Source organism: Seriola dumerili, unplaced genomic scaffold (genome assembly GCF_002260705.1).
Source record: "Seriola dumerili isolate Sdu_G_001 unplaced genomic scaffold, Sdu_1.0 BDQW01000322.1, whole genome shotgun sequence".
NCBI lineage: Eukaryota > Metazoa > Chordata > Actinopteri > Carangiformes > Carangidae > Seriola > Seriola dumerili.
In genome coordinates this window covers 1,343,675-1,363,623 of record NW_019174577.1, presented here as the reverse complement: position 1 = coordinate 1,363,623, position 19,949 = coordinate 1,343,675, and the positions used below count along the sequence as shown (strand labels likewise).

General features: G+C 42.0%; 2 protein-coding genes across 2 annotated transcripts in view; both read left to right on the top strand.

Annotated features, from left to right (window-relative positions):
* Positions 1-11,017, top strand: part of LOC111232224 (neurogenic locus notch homolog protein 2-like) — a 46,084-nt gene extending 35,067 nt beyond the window's left edge. The window contains 16 exon segments of the mRNA XM_022759641.1: positions 371-524; positions 791-975; positions 1,125-1,257; positions 1,667-1,918; positions 2,115-2,227; positions 3,065-3,600; positions 3,694-4,035; positions 4,673-4,815; positions 4,947-5,151; positions 5,468-5,555; positions 5,708-5,861; positions 5,944-6,263; positions 6,388-6,535; positions 6,940-7,037; positions 7,565-8,884; positions 8,886-11,017. Coding sequence (XP_022615362.1) covers positions 371-524; positions 791-975; positions 1,125-1,257; positions 1,667-1,918; positions 2,115-2,227; positions 3,065-3,600; positions 3,694-4,035; positions 4,673-4,815; positions 4,947-5,151; positions 5,468-5,555; positions 5,708-5,861; positions 5,944-6,263; positions 6,388-6,535; positions 6,940-7,037; positions 7,565-8,884; positions 8,886-9,203 — 4,509 coding nt within the window. The 3' untranslated portion in view covers positions 9,204-11,017.
* Positions 11,018-12,075: 1,058 nt separating this feature from the next.
* LOC111232221 (UDP-N-acetylglucosamine transporter-like) lies at positions 12,076-19,706 on the top strand. The gene is made up of 8 exons (XM_022759633.1): positions 12,076-12,525; positions 12,698-12,907; positions 13,350-13,504; positions 13,672-13,794; positions 16,361-16,535; positions 17,400-17,518; positions 17,692-17,825; positions 17,943-19,706. The coding sequence occupies exons 2-8, from the start codon at positions 12,718-12,720 to the stop codon at positions 18,031-18,033; spliced, it is 987 nt and encodes a 328-aa protein (XP_022615354.1). The 5' UTR covers positions 12,076-12,525; positions 12,698-12,717; the 3' UTR covers positions 18,034-19,706.
* Positions 19,707-19,949: the final 243 nt, after the last annotated feature.

Here is a 19,949-nt window from a genome sequence, read left to right as displayed (position 1 = left end):
AGAAGAAAAGGTCTGCACACACAAAACTGAGTGCTCACATACTGAAGACGGCTTGACAACTTTATGATCTGGATAAGAAAATAGATGCTGATTCGAAGCCACAATTTTTTATTTATTTTTTTTCAAATGTGGGTTGGTTAATGGGTGACTTGGAGTCAGTGTGCAGGTGTTACCTTTTTCATTGATGCTGCTTTTCAAAATAGTCTTGCACCTGTACATGATGTGCCTATGACTAGATCCTGTAGGTTAGATGTATCCAATTGAAAATGTCTCACACAAGAAGGTGACTGGAGGTAGTGTATTTCCTTCTGTCTCTGTAACATCTGCAGCCAAGTTTGACACTTTCTTCTTTTTTCTTATTTGTATGCAGAACTTTGCAAACCTGTGTAGCCAAGTGCACTGCCAAAATGGAGGCTCTTGCTCTCAGACAACAACCTCCTGGACTTGCCACTGTGGAGAGGGATGGAAGGGACTTTACTGTGACGTCCCTGGCTTGTCCTGCCAGGACTATGCTGCCAAAAAAGGTGAGGAACTACCTCTAGTTTTTGTCTAAAAAAAAAAAGAACACATTATTTCGAAGTAGGACAGGGCAGACATGAAATGTCATATAGGGTGATAGTGAATTCCTGTAAAATAGATAGAAAGTCAACCCAAGAGAAAAGTATGATTGTAGCTGAACAGAACGTTGTTCACTGTAGCCTGACAAAGATCATTTTGTTATTTTGTTGTTGTTATATAGAGTAAGTTCGCAGTCTTCACCATATGCGCCTTCTTTTCCAAATTACTGTAGGTCTGGAAGTGGAGAATTTGTGTAAGAATGCTGGGCGGTGTGTAAATGAGGGTAATTCCCACAAGTGTCACTGCCAGCCAGGATACATGGGCAGCTACTGTGAAGAGATGGTTGATGAGTGTCAGTCAAACCCTTGTCGAAATGGAGCTACATGCAAGGACTATCAGGGCACATACGAGTGTATAGTAAGTAAATTCTCAGCTGTTTTTGTATGTATGTGTTTGTTTTGTGGGTTTTAATACTTTTATACTTAAGATTTTATGTCGATACGAAACTAGCAATATTCCTAAAGCGCACAATGAGCTAACCTCGGTCTCTTGTTTCAATGCTACAGTGTAAACCAGGCTACCAGGGGGTGAACTGTGAGTATGATGTGGATGAATGCCACTCTAAGCCCTGCCTCCATGGAGGAACCTGTATCAACCTCATCAACCGTTTCACCTGTGCCTGCCCACCTGGAACACATGGTAAGACTATATAGCATATCCACTAGGTTGAAATGTAATGGAGGATTAAGTTAAAACCTGCTTAAAAACATAAAGCAGCATAAAGCAGCTTTTAAGTTAAAAATGCAGAGGAAAAAATGCTCCTATGAGTTAGAGATAACATTGTTTGTATTTCATTGAAGTGGATTGGTTTGAGCAAATGGCAGCCATTGCAGTGGGAACTAAATATTGACATGGCGTATTTTGTGTAAAACTCAAACAAGCTTTAGTTTTCCATAGTTAAAAATGATTGATTGGTGCTATGATTACCCTGAAAGCCTCTAAAAATGATATCAAGAGCACATAAAATTTTGTCTTGAAAAGCAGCACCAAAAAGTTTGTTACCTTACTTGATACATACAACTATTTATTTCTGTTACCTGTTCTGTAGGGCTCCAGTGTGAAGTGAACGTGGATGACTGCGCACCTAAGCCTGGCTCCTGGGAACCTCGCTGTCGGAATGGGGGACAGTGTGTGGATGGCGTGGGCCGTTATACATGCTCTTGCCCTCCGGGATTCGTTGGAGAACACTGTGAGGGAGATCTCAACGAATGCCTGTCTGGGCCCTGCCATGCTCCCGGCAGCCTTGACTGTGTGCAGCTGGTCAACAATTACCAGTGTCGCTGTCGCCTCGGATACACAGGTGCATACATTTTAGCTGCTCAAAGGGACAACACATCACATTTCTTGTCATTTTCTGCGTTAGAAAATCAGCAAGGCATTAGTGTTTTTATGTACAATGTTTCCATAATGTAAATGTCTTGGTAATTAATCCTTAAAAGTATTTCAGTTGCTAATTATAATTTCTTTTCCTGTGTGATTTTCTCTTGTTTCTCCAGGTCGTCATTGTGAGTCCATGGTGGATCTGTGTCTGTCTAAGCCGTGCCACAACGGTGGCGTCTGCTCTATGAACATGAGCTCAGTACATGGCTACATCTGCTCCTGTGCCCCTGTAAGTTTCTTTAATGTCAGCCCTTTTCTAGCTTTATAGGATAACACGATTTCAATCAATTCTCCTCTTTTACGCTCGCAAACAGGCTTTACAGTCATTGCGTTTCCGTGAACTCTGCTAATTGATCACACGCAGTGTAATATTCTAAACAAAGATCACAGTGTTAACCAGATGCAAAGTTGTGTGTATGGAAAAAAGAGTGTCATGGCTGGCACAGGTGTGAGAAAACAACACACTCAGAGATAGTTTCACAATTCAGAAAAACAATCAATACCAGTAAAATTCCTCCACATTTTTCTCAAGCTTCTATCTTCCAATGATAATTCTCTGAGTCTAATGGCTGCCACACATTCCTCCTTATTCGACTATCAAACAGTAAAACTTAACTGTGGTTAATAAGGAACACAGGTTATTGAGGAACATAATTTCGATTTTTCTCTTTAAAAAAGGTTTAATAGGAGAACTGTCTGATCACAGTAAAGTAGTTATTCATTGTATCTAAAAATACTGAGTAGCTTCAGACGATTATAAAAGAGGACAGGAGGGTGACATACTACCTCAGCATTTTCCTTTCTTTTGCTCTTGGACTAGAACATCAATCTTTTCACACTTAATGCTTGTTTTTCTCTCCACTAACCTCTTACTCCCTCTCTTACTCTAATGCTTGCTTCAGAGGGCCACACCATGGCTCAGGTATAGTAGACAAGCAGCAGAATTGTAGGAGAACCTAGATGTACATTAGTTAGTAATTTGTTTTATTAAAGATCCTTTATGCGTAGCCAACTTTTAAACTGACTGTATTGCTATCACACTTAAACAACATGTTATGTTTAATAGGGCTTCAATGGATACAACTGCGAAATCGAAATAGGAGGACACTGTGCAAAACTACGTTGCCAGAATGGTGGGCGCTGTCAAGAGTCAGCAGCTGGCCACCTGTACTGCCAGTGCCAGCCAGGCTTCACTGGGCTACACTGTGAGAATGAACAGAGGTGTCCATGGATCTGCAAAAATGGAGGAACCTGTATCAAAGATCCGTCCAACCCAAACCAGTACAGCTGCCGCTGTCCCATGCACTTCTCCGGACGATACTGTGAGAAGATGCCGCCTTCACCAGGCACTCAAAACTGCCCCTATCTGCAGTGTGCGCGGCAGTCAGGGGACAAAGTGTGTGACGACCAGTGTAACAACCATGAATGCCAGTGGGATGGAGGAGATTGCTCTCTCAACTGGCAGCAGCCTTGGATTAATTGTACTGCCAGAGTTCCCTGCTGGGATTTCTTCAAGAATGGACGTTGTGATAAGGAGTGTGACAACCCTGGGTGCCTCTTTGACAGCTTTGAGTGCCAGGAAATCCCATCAAGCCTCTGCAAGTATGTGACCCTCCTCTTCGTTTTTTTTTTGTTGCTATCCAAAACATTTTGAGGCCAAATCACCAAACACCTCCTTGTACTTTGCATTTACAGGTATGACAAGTACTGTGCAGACCACTACCACAATGGCATCTGTGACCAGAGCTGCTACACAGAGGCTTGTGGCTGGGACGGCCTGGACTGCTCTGCAGACGTTCCAGCCAAGGTGGCAGTTGGCACGCTGGTTATTGTGGTCCGGCTGCAACCTGAAGAGTTACTTGGAGACTTAAATGGTTTCTTGCGCTCCCTGGGAGCCCTGCTGCGCACCAACCTGCAGGTGATGCGGGATGAAAATAATAAGCTTATGGTGTACCCTTACTGTGGTGAGGAGGAGGGGCAGGGACGATGCGTACAGAGGAGCAGAGGCAAGCGGGAACTGGAGAAGGAGGTTATTGGGTAAGGATAGTTCATGACGGGATAGTCACATAATTTTTCCTCATATAATCCTCAGAAGTTTGAAATTAATCAGCAATTAACTGCATGTTATTATGCCTCTGCACTGGCGACAAACAGGGACAGAGGCATTATGTTTTCGAGTTGTCTCTCTGTCCATCAGTATGTACATTCATCCCATCAGTAATGCAGTAAGGGCATTTCTTCATATTTGGCATAAATATTAATTTGGATAATACAGACATAAAGGTCACAGTGACCTCACAAAAGACGGTTTTGGCCTTGTGAATGCAATATCTCTGGAACTCCTCAAGGTAATCCCTCTGAATTTGGCACAAATGTCCACTTGGACTCAAGGATGAACTGTAGAACTGTGAACTGTAGAATTTGGTGGTCAATGGTCAAGGTCAGTGTGACCTTAAAAAACATGTTTTTGGTCATAACTCACTAATTCATACGCTAATTATGACACAAATCTGTAATAGAATAAAATGAGGAAGTGATGACATTTTTTATGTCAAAGGTCAACTTCACTGTGACATCATAATGTTCTGAAAAAACACTTCTGGCTATTATTCAACACTGTAACTCAGGACTTTTCCTGGTAATTCTTACTGTATTTCCACATTTATCTGTGCAGCTCTAGGGTGCACCTACAAATCGACAACCGTGAATGTTCCCAGAGCTCTGTTGACTGTTTCTCCAACACTGAAGAGGCTGCGTCCTTCATTGCAGCAGCGCACATCAAGGCTGAACTGCCTTACCCTCTAGTGTCTGTTCGCAGTAAGTACACCTGTCATTAATGGAATTTAACTTAACTTTACTCCCATTACATAGTTTTTAAGTATAAGTAACAACCTTAATCAGATGAAGACGAAACATGTGGATTTTAGATTTGTCTTTGGATCCTCCAGGTGATCCGCCAGTGCCACCGAAGATGGATTATCTGATGTACCTGATTGGAGTGGCAGTGGTTATTATTCTGCTTATCCTGGTGCTGGGGATGCTAGCAGCCAAGAGGAAGCATAAACATGGTGTCCTGTGGCTTCCTGATGGCTTCTTGACCAATAAAAATGACAAGAGAAGAGAGCCTGTCGGACAAGATGACTTTGACCTGAAGTGAGTTGATATACAGATGAGCAGCTTGTGTTAATATATAAAATGGGATATATCATAACAACTACTGAGTGAGAATTCATACTAGTGTAAAATGTAGGGTGTCTCAGATGATCTGGGTAAGATTTGGGCAGAGGAAACAAACAAATACCATTCCTACTGTTAAGAAACTGTTTGTGCATAGATACTGTAAGTTAAATGGCTTGAGCAGTTTAATGGCATCAGTTGAAGACTGTTTTGTACTGGCCAGCTCCCAGGGATTAATACTGGTGTTAGATTGACCGTCGCTCACACTTTAACTTTTTTTCTGTCATATCAGGAATTTCAAGACACAGGATGGAGCCATGATTGATGGAGGTCAGAGTCAGAGATGGCTGGACGAAGAGGTCCCATCCAAGAAACCAAAAGTAAGTGAATTGAGAAAGAAAAGAATGGTCCAAATAAAGCTGATGGATTGGAGCAGTTAAAATATAATTAGGTAACAAATGTTGAAATATGAGGGAAGGTTTTTGGTTGTAGTGAATCTTTAGTAGTTTCAAGTTCTGTTGCTTTTTTATAGACTGAAGACAAACCCCTGCTGCCCATTGCTATGGATGGAGGCATTGACCGAAGGGAGTGGACCCTGCAGCACCGCAAGGCTGCTGACATCACGCTCACTCCCCCACAGGCCGACCTGGACACTGACTGTCTGGATGTTAATGTCAAGGGACCTGGTGAGAAAACTTTACTTCTACACTACTCTAGATCTGATTCATTTTCAATAACTTCTTTAATAATGAATTTCTCCTCTCTCAGATGGTTTCACCCCGCTGATGTTAGCATCACTGCGCAATGGTGGAGGCCCAGACTGCAGCCTGCATGGAGAAGAGGAGGAAGAGAGTGGAGGAGATGAACCAGGACCAAGTATTATTTCAGACCTGATTGCTCAGGGTGCTTCACTCATGGCCCAGACTGACCGCACAGGAGAAACAGCGCTCCATCTGGCCGCTCGATACGCTAGAGCTGATGCGGCTAAGAGACTGCTGGATGCTGGAGCTGATCCCAACGCCCATGACAACATGGGCAGAACTCCTCTGCATGCTGCTGTGGCGGCTGATGCCCAGGGTGTCTTCCAGGTGAGATAATTGTCTGATCTTGAAGTTTACTTATGAACTGATAATTCACTCTGAAATCTACTTCACTTAGGCCTTTCATCATTAAGCATCTTTGTCATGTGTCTGTATCTTTGTCTTCTCCCAGATTCTGATCCGTAATCGTGCAACAGAACTGGATGCGCGAATGAATGACGGCACTACTCCCTTGATCCTGGCAGCCAGGCTAGCTGTGGAGGGCATGGTGGAAGAGCTGATCCACTGCCATGCTGACATCAATGCTGTAGACGACCATGGTCAGGAAACCATACTTGTTTGATTTACTCTTTTTGTCAAATATCTTCCTTTTGTACTGGATGTCTGGTCTACATTATAGTCTGTACTATATGCAGCCATTTGGATTACAACAGAAACATGGATTGTATTGAACCTGCACTATTAGTATGAGGAACCTTGCTACTTGTTAAGCAGGTTAAGTATCCAGATAAGATCAATCCATCCAAATTAGACATGTTCATGGTGGCAAACCTTAATGACCATGTAACACTTATTTCAATCCTTTTAAAATTTAGTTGGATAGCAAATTGTTAAAAAGCTTTCATTAGTAGCATAGAAATACAGTAGTTATGAATGGTTAAATAGCCACTAAACTGTAATCATTTCTTTCTGCTTAACATGGATGTGCTTCTTTGTCTTTTAGGCAAATCCGCTCTGCACTGGGCAGCTGCGGTTAATAATGTGGAGGCCACTCTTGTGCTTTTGAAAAATGGAGCCAATCGTGACATGCAAGACAATAAGGTTTGTTCTTGTATTTTCATTTGTGCTATTCCAAACCTTGTTCCTCAGTTTGTGAACTGATTACAAATACTTTATATCCAATGGTGTAAGTGCTTGGAAAAAGTGACATTTAATCCATAAACATTTTAGCAATAAGACTTTCATTCACAGTTTTATTTATTTATTCTTAAATACAAAGTTTAAAGTGAAACCTCAAACAAAACCCATCATTTGTGTATCAGAACTTACTCAAGACTCACCTCATGTAGGCTTGAATGGTAACCATAAAAAGAAACCTTTCAAACCCCCCCAAAGTTGTACTGGAGTAAAATTAGAAGTGAAAGTAATCACAAAGATAAACATATACATTCCATAAGTACTCCATAGTAAAATAATTACTCTGTTACTTTACACCCACTGAATAGACTGAAGGAACTGTACAGAACAGTAAAAAAGACTCAATGGTTTCTCATACATTAATATTGAATTTGTACTATGACATTATGTGTTAAACAGAGGAGTATATTTATCATCTGTGTTTCCTTCAGGAGGAGACACCACTCTTTCTGGCAGCCAGAGAAGGCAGCTTCGAGGCAGCTCAGGTTCTCCTTGACCACTACTCCAACCGTGACATCACTGATCACCTGGATCGGCTGCCCCGTGATACTGCTCAAGAACGAATGCATCACGACATAGTCCGCCTGCTGGACCAGTACAATTTGGTTCACAGTCCACACAACGGGCCTAACCACATGGGTGGAGGAGGGAACTCTGTTATGTGTGGGGCCAATGGAGCAGGCTTCATCGGCATGCGCCCCGGACCACAGGGGAAGAAGAGCAGGAGGGGTGGAGGTGGGGCAAAGGTTGGAGGTGTCGGTGGGGGAGCTAAGGAGTTAAAAGACATGAAGGTGAAGAGAAGAAAGAAGCCTGCTGGAGGTGAGGGGCCAGGTGTGGGTGCTGGAGTGGGAGGAGGAAGTGGAGGAGGTAATGGAGGAGGGAGTGCAAATGGTGTCAAGGCAGCAGGAGGACTTCCAGAGAGCTCTGTCACCATGTCACCTGTTGACTCCCTGGAATCACCACACTCATACACAGGCGATGTGTCCGGCACTGTCTCCACAACAGCAAACTCCCCTCCCCTCCTAAGCAGCCCCACCTCCAGGCCAATGCTGCCCCCTGTCAGCCACATGCTGGGACAGCAGCAGGGCTGGGTGGGCATGACCAAGCATGGCTACAGCGGCCACATGTTCGGCCTCGTACCACATCAGATGGGGGGATCTCACCCTGGCATGGGCCAACACCACGGCCAGGGCCCGATGCTGACCCCTATGAATGTCACCATGACTAGAGAGCAGCTGCCGCCCATTGTCACATTCCAGATGATGACTCCTGGAGGAGGCCAGGCTATGCTGAAGCAATCACAGCCGGGACAGGTACAAGTCACACAGTCCCAAGGGCAGAGCCAGGGTCAGGGTCACCCTCAGCAGACGCCAGGCCACCTCCACTGCACCCAGAGTATGATGTACCAGATGCCTGAGCAGATGAGCATGACACACGGGCTCTCCCACACCCTGCAGCACCCCCACACTGTCAGCCACGGGGGCCATGGAGGAATCGAAGGCCAGTCTCGACCACTGCCCTCATATGCACCCATGCAGAGTCCTGTGGATAAATACCCCACGCCCCCCTCCCAGCACAGTTACGCCACTGCTGGTTCAGAGGGAACCACCCCTGGCCACTCTGCCCACCCACCCAGTGAGCACCCGTATCTCACCCCTTCACCAGAATCCCCAGACCCTTGGTCGTCCTCTTCGCCGCACTCCAACTCAGACTGGTCCGATGTCACCACCAGCCCCACCCCTCTGGGGAATCCCCACCATGCACTGCCATCATCACACCACACACACATTCCAGAGCAGGTGCAGCCGCAGCCGCAGTCACAACAGATGCAGCAGGCCTCTCAACAGTCCCAGCTTGGAAACATGCAAGTGTTTGCGTAGGCTGGCTGGGAGAAGCAAACAGACTGACTTTGGGGTTCTGTGTAGTTTTATGACAACACATAATAACTCATTCAATGCTTTTCTCACCTTTTTCGTTCATTTTCTTTGTATGTTCTTCATTATTATTATCAATCACCTCCCCTTTTATGTTTTCTTCTCCTCTTTGCACTTAAGAAAACTGTGTGTATAGTTTCTAAAACATCATTGAGTATTATCAACTAGATATCAAAAGTTCTCAATACCAAAAATCATGGAGTTAGTTATCTGTCCCAAGCTAAAATCAGTTTTTTCATGTAGTTCCTTCGATCCCAGCTGGACATCCTCTGCTCTCTTTTTGCTGAGTCAAGGACTTCTCGTTTTGGCACCGAAACGCAAACTGTTTATTGAGGGATCATCGAGGAACTGCCAACCAGATGGCGGTCAGCTGGTGTTGCATCAGAAAAACAGACTGTTGAGACGGACACTGAGACAGGACTGCAGACATTCTGCGTTGATACTGTCTGTTTTGGAGACAATTTATAAGACAAGTTATTTCTTTCTGCTATATGCTATCCTTATGTGTTGTTTAATGTGATGAGCCTGCCAATACTAACTCCTTGTTGAAACCATTCACTCTACTTTTTTTTAAATACAATGGGTCACATTCAGTTAATGCTTTTATTCTCAAAGCAGAACTACCTAGTTGTTGCCATATTGTTTTTTATTCAAATATTGTTTTTTACTGTGCTAAAGTGGGAATTTTATAAAAGGCTGTTGCATGATTAGGAAGACAAACACCAAGAAAATTACAGAGTAGAAAGACGTGCACATAAAGGCATTTTGTTTCCTAACACAGTGGATTTAACATATTTCGAAGGCGGTTTGAATGTACACATTCATATCCTGTCTTGTGATCACAATTGGTGCGTATATACTTCCTGTGTTGTTGAGGGATTAATTCAGAAGCTTGACAAACTTTATGCAAAAACAAACATTAGTTTTGTCACACTCACTGTTACACTTGTGCCACCGGGTTTAGTTTGTTGTATGATGAAATGTACATAGACGTATAGCACATTCTGCTTGTTGTTACTGAGCTTAATTTGGCAAAGACTTGTTGACTTTTTAAAAATGTATGTTTATGTTTTGTTTTTTTTATATGAATACTGTGCGCACTTCTTGAATGATTCTGAATGTTACAGAGGTGCATGTTTTTACCTTTAAACTGCCTCTTTTCTAAATAATTTCTCTTCCAAAATCATTTAACCAGTTTTGCCTTTTGCTTAACTACAATCAGTGTATCTCTACACCTTTTTAAATTGTCATTACTCATAAACCAAGTCTGGAGGCAAGAAAGGTTTAATATGAGGGTTTTTTTTGTCTTCCTTCTGTTGATGTTGAGCATAGCTTTGTGTGACTGCTCTGTAAACACAGACAATCATTCACTATTTTACTTTTGAAACCTAAAAAAGGAAAATCAGTCGTCTCTAAGACAAAATGTATCTTTATTCAGCCAAAAATGTACACCTAGTCCAAATTTCTGTCGGTTGTTGTCTCTGTTTGCGAAAATCGTGCAATCTCGAAACAGTGAGACACGCAGCACACATCCTGTAGCAAGAAGTGTTGCCTTTGTTTTGAATTACTACTGTATGTATCTCAGTAAATGAACCAAATGTTCCCAGTACCTGACTTTTCAGGGCTTTATTCTCTGTACTTAAGATGTACCTGCAGTTTCATAAACAAATGCTGTACATTGAAGTGTCAGTCAACATTTTTAACAAGAATTGCGCATGTTAGTTCCCGTACATATGCCAAGGCTATGTGTCTGTTCTGTATATAAAATGTTTTTTTATTGTACCTTCCTCTGTTAACCAAATAGCCTATAATATACATGGCATATGAAGTAGTTGTCACAATGTTTATATAAGGTAGACTAAAACTGATAAAATAAGTTGTCTGTTGGAAAAAAAACCCCAAATGATCAACCAAATGTGCTTTCTAAAATAAAGCCCAGATCTTCATAGATTTCTGCACTTGTCTTTTTTTTTTTTAATGGACTGTGTTTTCTCATCATTTATATGGATGTTGTTGGTGTTAATTTTGAGTCAATTTATAATTTAAGCCTTAAACAGATGCTGTTGATTCAATCACATAGCACTTTCTTTCTTCTGCCAAATTAGTGCTCAGTCCTTAAAAATATGACTTTTTATTTTATATTGAAAGTATAATAAGATGACGACAGTAACTTGATTCCTTTAGTAAATATTATTGTACCAGTGTGCTTCAGAGAAGTATCTGCTTCCTAAAAGTTTTTGTACTTTCAAAACAACAGAGAAATGAACAGTCGATTCCATGGATAGTCATGGGATGTATTTTAAATTGAATTTTATTCAAAGATAACACCAATATTCAATTTACTCTGAAATTAGTTATTAGCAATATTAGTAACAAATCATCAAAGTCATAGTTCTTTTCCTATAAATCTGTATCATTCTGACACTTGAAATTAATGCAGTAGGTGTGGGTCATTAGTTCAGTCTTGCACTTTCGGCCCTGCTATCATGTCTGACAGCGTTCTACAGTGCAGTGTCAACATATTGATAATACAAGCTGAAAAACATTAGTATGGCAAAGTTCCAGACAAAAACACACTTTGGGCAAATTTTGCAACTTTAAACATATTTTAAATTTTTCAGTGTCATCACTGAATTACATAACATGTAAAGGTACTATAATGCACAACATGGAACTGGACATTAAATACACCGTCTGCTTTAAAAATGTGTAAAGTGTGATTTTGACCACCAGGTGCTTTTTTTTTTTTTTTTTTTTTTTTTGATTTGCAAGTCCAAAAATACTTAAAACCAGCTCTGTTAGACATGGAAAGTCTCCCTAATCAAAGCAATCAAAAGCCCAAAACAGGCCTTTGTTAATAACACTATAGATAGATCAACCCCTTCACACTTCATTTGACTACTGATTACTGTGTAATGCATATAAGCAGTGTAGTTTGTTTCCAGACCAGCAGGTGGCCCTAAATCTCACAGGAAGCCTTGACGAAGAGAAGAGAAAGAAATCTGTACACGGAAGTTATTCCGGACTGTACATGTTTGAGGTTTTTCCTTTCAGGAGTCTCTCTCTCTCTCTCTCTCTCTCTCTGTCTCTCTCTCTCTCTGTCTCTCTCTCTCTCGCTCTCTCTCTGTAAATTACTTTTTCCTCCTCTGGCGGTCAGTTAAACCGTAATGGCGGTGAACGCTGCGGCAGTGTGTGTGAGGAGCCTGAACAGATAGTGTGCAGGTATCAGCGCACGGTGGATCACCACAAGGGCCAATGGACGCCAGGAGCTGAAGTGCAGCTGTTTTGACAGCTGGGTTGAGCCTCCAGTACCTGGTCTGTGAGTCTGACAGAGAAAGCTGCCGAGACCAGACAAGACCCGAGCTCTGAACACTAGAGAGGGGTTTTGTTTTGTTTTGAGACATTTATCTACGTCTGTCAAATTGCTTTTAAGGCGCCATTGAAGGAAAGGAAGAAAGGTGAGAGCTGCTCTCAGTCAGCGACTCCTCCTTGAGTAAACATCTCTTTTTGTGTCTAAAAATCTTCCTCCAGTCTTCACTGTGGTTCTGTGTTTACCTCCCAACATTAACTTCACTTCTAACTACTTCCACTGTATCTTTTGTGGTCCATTTTTCCCTTTTCTGTCGCCAGCGACCCACCGACCTCTGGCCATGGCTTCTTCCCGGCTGAAGTACCTCTCTCTGGGCGTGCTGGTGTTCCAGACCACCTCCCTGGTGCTCACCATGCGGTACTCCCGCACCCTGCAGGCCGAGGGCCCGCGGTATCTGGCCTCCTCAGCTGTGGTGGTGGCCGAGGTCATGAAGATCCTCACGTGTGTGTTGCTTGTCTTCAAGGAACACAGTGAGTGCACGTGGACACAGTCAATGTCACCTTAGTCATATGGCTGCAAATAACCCACAGTTGTCATTTTTATACTATATTATATTAGTAATAATATGAATAATTGTAAAGTCTTTGAAATGTCAGAAATTGGTTAAAATATAAATAATAATCTGATATCTTTTAATTGCTTTTGTTGTCACCAACAGCCCAATACTCTGAAATATACACACTGGAGCCTCACACTGGAGAAACTGCTCAATAAATGACTGAAATGATTAATCAATAATCAAAATTGTTGTTTAATTTTCTGTCAATTAACTAATTAACAAATTGACTCATTGACTCATACTCATACAAATATTACATGGAAAAAAAACATGAGTGAACATCAATCATAAATTACTGATAACAAGGTTAAAGGTGATGAAACAAAAAACTAAGGCTTGTTTTCATCCCACAGGTTATAGCATGCGAGCTCTGAACAGCGTCCTGCGTCAGGAAATTGCCCACAAACCCATGGAAACACTGAAGCTGGCGATCCCCTCTGGGATCTACACACTACAGAACAACCTGCTGTACGTCGCTCTGTCCAACCTGGACGCAGCCACCTACCAGGTACAGCAGAGGGCGGGATGGGTTTGAAGGCCATGTGGTAGAAAATGAATCGCAGCATGACTCAGTTTAACATGCGCAGTAGCTGATGTGTCTTTCTCAGTGCTATAACAATTAGCATGTGGTTCTTCTCCATGGATTAAATAGTTTTCTCATTTTGCCTCCATCAGGTGACATACCAGCTGAAGATCCTGACCACGGCTCTGTTCTCTGTGTCCATGCTGGGCCGCAGGCTTGGCGTCTACCAGTGGCTCTCTTTGCTGATTCTTATGGCCGGAGTGGCTCTTGTGCAGGTCAGCTTCTGGATATCTTATATGTGGTTCCCTTCGATGGAAAAAAGTTAACACCTAGAAAACAACAGTGATTTTATGAGTTGCTGCTTTTAAATGGAGACTTTTATTCCACTAATGATCAATGTTGACCAGTTTTAGGGACGTGAGCTGTTCAATAACTCCAGTAGCAGTATGTTAACAAACCGTTGCTTTGGTAGAAAGCTCATCAATGATGATGCCAAGCAGGTTTAGCTTTTTCCTAAGTTTGGTGACTGTGGATCATGTACCCAAGACACATTTGTGGAGAATCATCACTTGAATTAATCACATTCAAGAGCAGCATGAACAATAAAACTCTAGAGAAAGTCGATTAAACTTTCAACTTTTAGCAAACCACTGCAGGTTCTGTGTATCGCCTGATCTCAGCACCTCTAGACTTTTACGCTTTTGTCTATAAGGAGGTTCTCAGCACGATTATCTCTTTGAACCTGCACATTGCTTTTTATTTTAGTACAGAATTAGTTAAAAGTGACACCTGTGTGTGCAGAATCATCCTGAAAGACTTTTAAAATTCATCTTGTTAGTGCTTTTAAACGTAAGAAGAAAGAAAATGTGGCCAATTCTGTAGCTGTCACTTTGTCTTTGCTTTAATGAATGTGTGATCTCTAATTTTGTGGGCAGATAAAGAAAATAAACTCTTAATCTCTGTGGGAATTACACAGTTAAGTAAAGGTTAAATAAATAAAACAAAATAATGAGGCCTGAATGAGAACGCTGTATAAATATTGACTGTCAGTGGTTATGAGGGATGAGCTGATGAATGATGAAGTGTCAAAAAAAGAAAGACAGTTGTGAAATCACCTCCTCCTCCTCCTTGGCAAAACAAAGAAAATTCCAGTCAGGTATTATTACACCGGATGTGATCTTAATGCTGACTGAGCACTCATACAGAGGCACAGTAGACGAGGAGGAGGAGAAGGACATGAAGCTCCACCCTCATAAATCTACAGGATCAGCCAGGTAGAAACGTTCACTCCCAAACTGCTCTCAGTGTGACGAGGCTGAGTGCAGGAATGTGACTGTGGTTTATGCATGATACATCCTGAAGGCTCAAACAACAGATCATCACATGAAATGTGATATGAAGGCGCAACCATAGCAACTGTTCTGTTTGCAAACGGTATCATCTAGAAATGAAGAGCTATAAAAACAGCGAGAAGCAGCTAAGAAATAATTGGCCTGTTTTGCATTAATGCAGCGTCTCATTTTCACTTTTTTTTTTTTCCAGGTTTGAGGTGTTAGTTCTCACTCATTAGGATTGTATGTATAAAAAAAAATCTTCCTCTCACCCCCATGTGGGGTGGTGATGTGTGGCCTCCTCAAGCTCGGGTTCTCTGCCAGAGGCCTGGGAGCTTGAAGGTTCTGTGTAGTATCTTAGCTGCTGGGACTGCACTCTTCTGGACAGACACCTCAGATGTGGACTCTGCTGGAGCCACTCTCCTAGTTCGGGGGGGTCACAGCCTCTAGTGCTCTTTTTTTTTTTTTTCTCTGGGACCAATTTGGACTTCAACCTCCACATCTGTTCCAGTTGTTTTTTCAGTCCCTGGTACTTTTCAGTGCTCCTTCTTTCTGATGTTACTGTCAGCTGCGATTATCAACATCTGTCACAACTGCCCCTTTTCCGCTCCTTGTCAACCACCATGATGTGTGCTCGGTGAGCCAGCCCCTTCTGGTCAGTCTGGAACTTCAAGTCCCGCAGGATCTTAGCGCTGTTGTTCTCAACCCCTTTTGGTGGCGTGTCCCATAAATAAATAAATATATATATATATATATATATATATTTAATCCAAATGGAAAAAGTGCAATAGCTACAAAACATTTCTTACTCTGCACAACCAGACATAAGCATTTTTCTCTTTTGGCATTAAAACCCATTTTCTTGCTTACTCCAGCACATAACATAGGAACTAACACTGCAGCATTTTTACAGCTCTGCAAACTTGTGATGACGCCTTTGTCTGAATTTCAGGTTCCCACCATGATAGATTTGAGATTTGAGTGCTATTGTTAAGATTTCATTTCATTGGCCTGTTGAAAACATATGATACATATATTTTTACGGAAGATGTTGCTTGTTTTGACAGTTAGTGCCCATCAGTTTTGTTTTGCATCTTCTTGTATTGACACACTGGTCGCTTATAGCACTGTCTCCATTTGCAGCAATGATATGCTTATTCACTTGCTTTCAGAGAGTTCAAGAAGAAAGTCGATACAACTCATATTAGCTTAGCTTAGCATAAAGACTGGAAACGGGCAAACCAGCATATCTAAAGCTCAGTAATTAACACCATGTATCTTGCTCGTTTAGTCTGTACCTATACAAAACTCAAAGTGTTAAAACAAGTTGCTGGTTGTGTGCTGAGCTGATTCTTGGCGAGGCATCACTTAAATCAGTTGTTGAAACATGTAGTTCATTTTTTTTCTTAATTCCCACATTGTGTAACATTTTCAAGATGTTTCCAAGGTCAAGATTGAACTTTCAAGCACAAGGTTTATTATAAACCAAATGTTTCTCTTGTGCCTGTAGTGGCCCTCTGAGTCTGCTGCAGCTCCGGAGAAGGAGGCCCTGTCTGCAGGATCCCAGTTTGTAGGTGTGACAGCGGTTCTGGTGGCATGCTGCTCCAGCGGCTTCGCTGGTGTGTACTTCGAGAAGATCCTGAAGGAGAGCAAACAGAGTGTTTGGGTTCGCAATATCCAGCTAGGTCAGTATTCAGCATCTTGTCAAATCTGTCAACTGTTTGGACTGTTGTACGGTATACCAGGTTTTCTGACCTGTAAAATATAATTCATTGCACTGAACAGTGATGTTAAAGTGCTGAGAACAGAACTATAAAACTCTGCACAAACATTTTCTGACATTTGATTAATGCACGTCCATCAACAGAGGAATACCGTTGAGAGATGGCATTGTTGGAAACGGATTGAAAAAGAGCCCAGCGCCATGTTTCTGAAGTGAGCTCTTGTGTACAGTTTCCTTTCTTCCCTGCGCACAGAGCCAGCTGGGCTTTTTACCTCCGATACATTTCTGTAAAGATGAATGTTCCTGTCTTGTTTATTTTTACCCTGGAACGTGTGAGGCGTGTGTTAAGTCTCCTGTGATTCCTGGTGTGAGCTTGGAGCTTTTTCACCTGCATTAAATATTGGAGCCTAGACAAGAGCAGTGAAGAAAATGCTTTGCATTTTTGTTTTGGTAAGTAGTTGTAAAAGTGATACAGCAAAATGGAAAATGAAGGAAATTAAAGTTTAGTGCTGAAAAGATCATTTGGCTAATCAATCAAGATTTTTGATAATGTAATCGTTAAGGTCATTTGATAAGCAAAAGGCCAAACATTTCTCTGTTTTGTTGTGGCGTGTTTATTGAATATTTTTGGCTTTTGGACTTTTGCACCAACAAAACAAGCTGGAGATCATCATCTGGAGATTTTTCACAATTAGAATAAGTGTAGTTGAAGCCTTATAAGAGAAGTAAGCAAGAGTACATGCTGTGTAGATATTAGCAGAACAGAAATCTTTGACTGACTGATCTTTAGCTCACTCATTTACCTACTATATGTGTGTGTTTCCAGGAATGTTTGGCCTTGTATTTGGCCTTTTTGGGATGCTGGCCTACGATGGGGAGAGGGTGAAGGAGTCGGGAATGTTCCAGGGTTACAACACAATCACCTGGACTGTTGTAGCGCTGCAGGTGACTCTCACTCCACCGACAGTGATTCAATATGTGTTTCCCACCAAAACTGTCAAATATATTACCAAGCCTCTGGGGTAACAGACTCTTTAATTTGGTGGATCAGACTCCCTGTCGGCCAGTACAGGTCATGCCTTTGTCCATCTGTGTCTGTGTGTTTGTTGTTTCTCCAGGCGCTGGGTGGTCTGGTCATTGCAGCGGTCATCAAGTATGCAGACAACATCCTCAAGGGCTTTGCTACATCGCTCTCCATCATCCTGTCAACTCTTATATCGTACTTCTGGCTGCAGGACTTCGACCCCACTGGGTAGAGGAAATAGTCACTCTCTTTCCCTCCGTCTCTCCTCTGTTTATTTTTATCTGTTTTTCTTTCTCATAATCACAAATTTCTCAGGCTGATAGAGTTATCTGCTCTTGTCCACAGTGTGTTCTTCCTGGGGGCCATTTTGGTTATCGTGGCCACTTTCCTGTACGGCTATGAAGGCAAGCCGTCCCCCAACCCCAGCAGGGCGTAGGACACTCACGGCTGACACTACAGCAGCAGTAGGAGGTCTTGTTGACGCGTCGAGACGAGGAAGGGACAAAATGAGGGGGACAAAATGAGGGGAAAGGTCTTTATCATATATTGTGATCGTGAGAAGGAGGAGCAGAGGAGTAGGAAGCGAGGAGGTAAGCAGGTTGGGAACAGAGGACAGGAAAAGGGAGCAAGCACAACGCTGTGATAGGTCTCAAACACCAAAAGTGCCTCAGCTGGGAAGAGTAACCAGTGCGAAGAGAAAACTGTGGCAAAACAGGATTGTATGTTTTTCTTTCTTCCTATAATTTCTGCTGTAGAGATAATCTGAAGCTGAAGAGATATTCTCCACAGGACCGACTGATTGTGTTCATTTAGAACCTGTTTGACTGCCAGTCGCTGTTACTGCCACGTCAATCACACCTATACAATAAAGAACTAAAGAGGCAGACGGAGGAGTTTCTAAATCTTCTTCAATACCACATTTTTTAGACGTAGTGTGACTTTAGCCCAAACTGTTGGCTTGTTCACCTCGGAGTTGCAGTATTTAAGGCTCTGACGGTCTTGAGTTGTCCCACTTTGGGCCTCTGAAAGCACATTTAAGGCCTTTTTGCCCTTGAATGAGTCTTCCCAGCCGTTGTTTACTCCAGAGCTGTGTACAATACTGCAACAAGCTCTGACAGTCACATGCTTTGGGTTGCAAATGGTAAGGGTTGGCGTAGGGACCATGCTTGGTGTTAGAGCTCTGCACCAGAGGAGGGATCTGTACACCGCTTAAGAGGCCTGTCTACCTGGGAGGCACAACTCGGGGCAAAAACTGATCAGTTTTACAAGAGCCTTTAGACTATAGTAGTTGACGTCACCAGAACTAGTGTTGTTATCTAAATTATCATCGCCTCGTATGACTCTGGTCCGTCTGTAATCTGGGTGTGTGAATAAAAGGCTTAATTAATCTGACTCTTCAGAGATGCTGTTCAGGCTGTAACAGGGGGGGATATTTAAAGTAATTGATTTCTGGAATGAAAAGAACAGTTTGATTATATGGTAATTTTGTACAACTTGAAATTATGTTAACCTCTGGTGTAAATAATAGCACCATTTAAATTGTAACCAATAAATCTAAATGAATTGTCTGTTAACTTATTAATTCATGAATTAGGCTCAAGTTTACATGAGTTTTCAAAGCCACTGATTATCGACATCCAGCTCCTTATGTCCTGTGCTTGTGTAACAACATATTCTGTTGTTTCGAAGTAAAAGTGATCAAAAATGTTACTAAATGTGGCTCAGCTAAGTCTGAACTGACTGAATTATTGATACTGATTACATCAGACACCTGTGAGGTATTAGTTACATAGAAAGTAACCTTGGACTGTACACGTTTGCTGGTGTTTTTCCTCTGGAACTACTTTTTTTTTTCTTGGGATGAAGCGGGTATAATTAATAACTTTATTATTTTAATTACAGATATGTGAATCTTTTATAAAAGAGAAATGTTTCCTTTAACTTCTTTGAATGTGTTATCATGTTATTGTGTGTCTCCTCCCTGATATTTTCTATCATGCAGCCCACACATTTACATTTTATACTCAGACTAGAATGCACTATAGTAAAAATTTATAATCATCTTTGTGGCCTGTCATTTGCTTCGCATGTCGCCTTAGAACTGCAAACTACAAGACATGAATAAATTCACACTTTGATATATTTGGCATTTGTTTTAATGAGTTTAAAAACACTGCATGCAAAAGCCAGACAGTCTGAGAGAAAGGACTGTAACACAGCAGAGTTTCATGTTCTTCATATTATAACACTGTAAACCACCATTACCCAGTTGTCTTTGAACAATCACTGCAATGAACTCCAGTCAATCAGCAGAACAAGTAGGAATTAATGAGTCAATCTCCACATGAAGTG

Bases quoted from the DNA above. Each gene is read 5' to 3' on its own strand.
- LOC111232221 (XM_022759633.1), top strand. From the start codon at position 12,718: ATGGCTTCTTCCCGGCTGAAGTACCTCTCTCTGGGCGTGCTGGTGTTC. The intron at 12,908-13,349 runs GTGAGTGCACGT...TTCATCCCACAG, and splicing joins GCTTGTCTTCAAGGAACACA to GTTATAGCATGCGAGCTCTG. The intron at 13,795-16,360 runs GTCAGCTTCTGG...TTGTGCCTGTAG, and splicing joins CCGGAGTGGCTCTTGTGCAG to TGGCCCTCTGAGTCTGCTGC.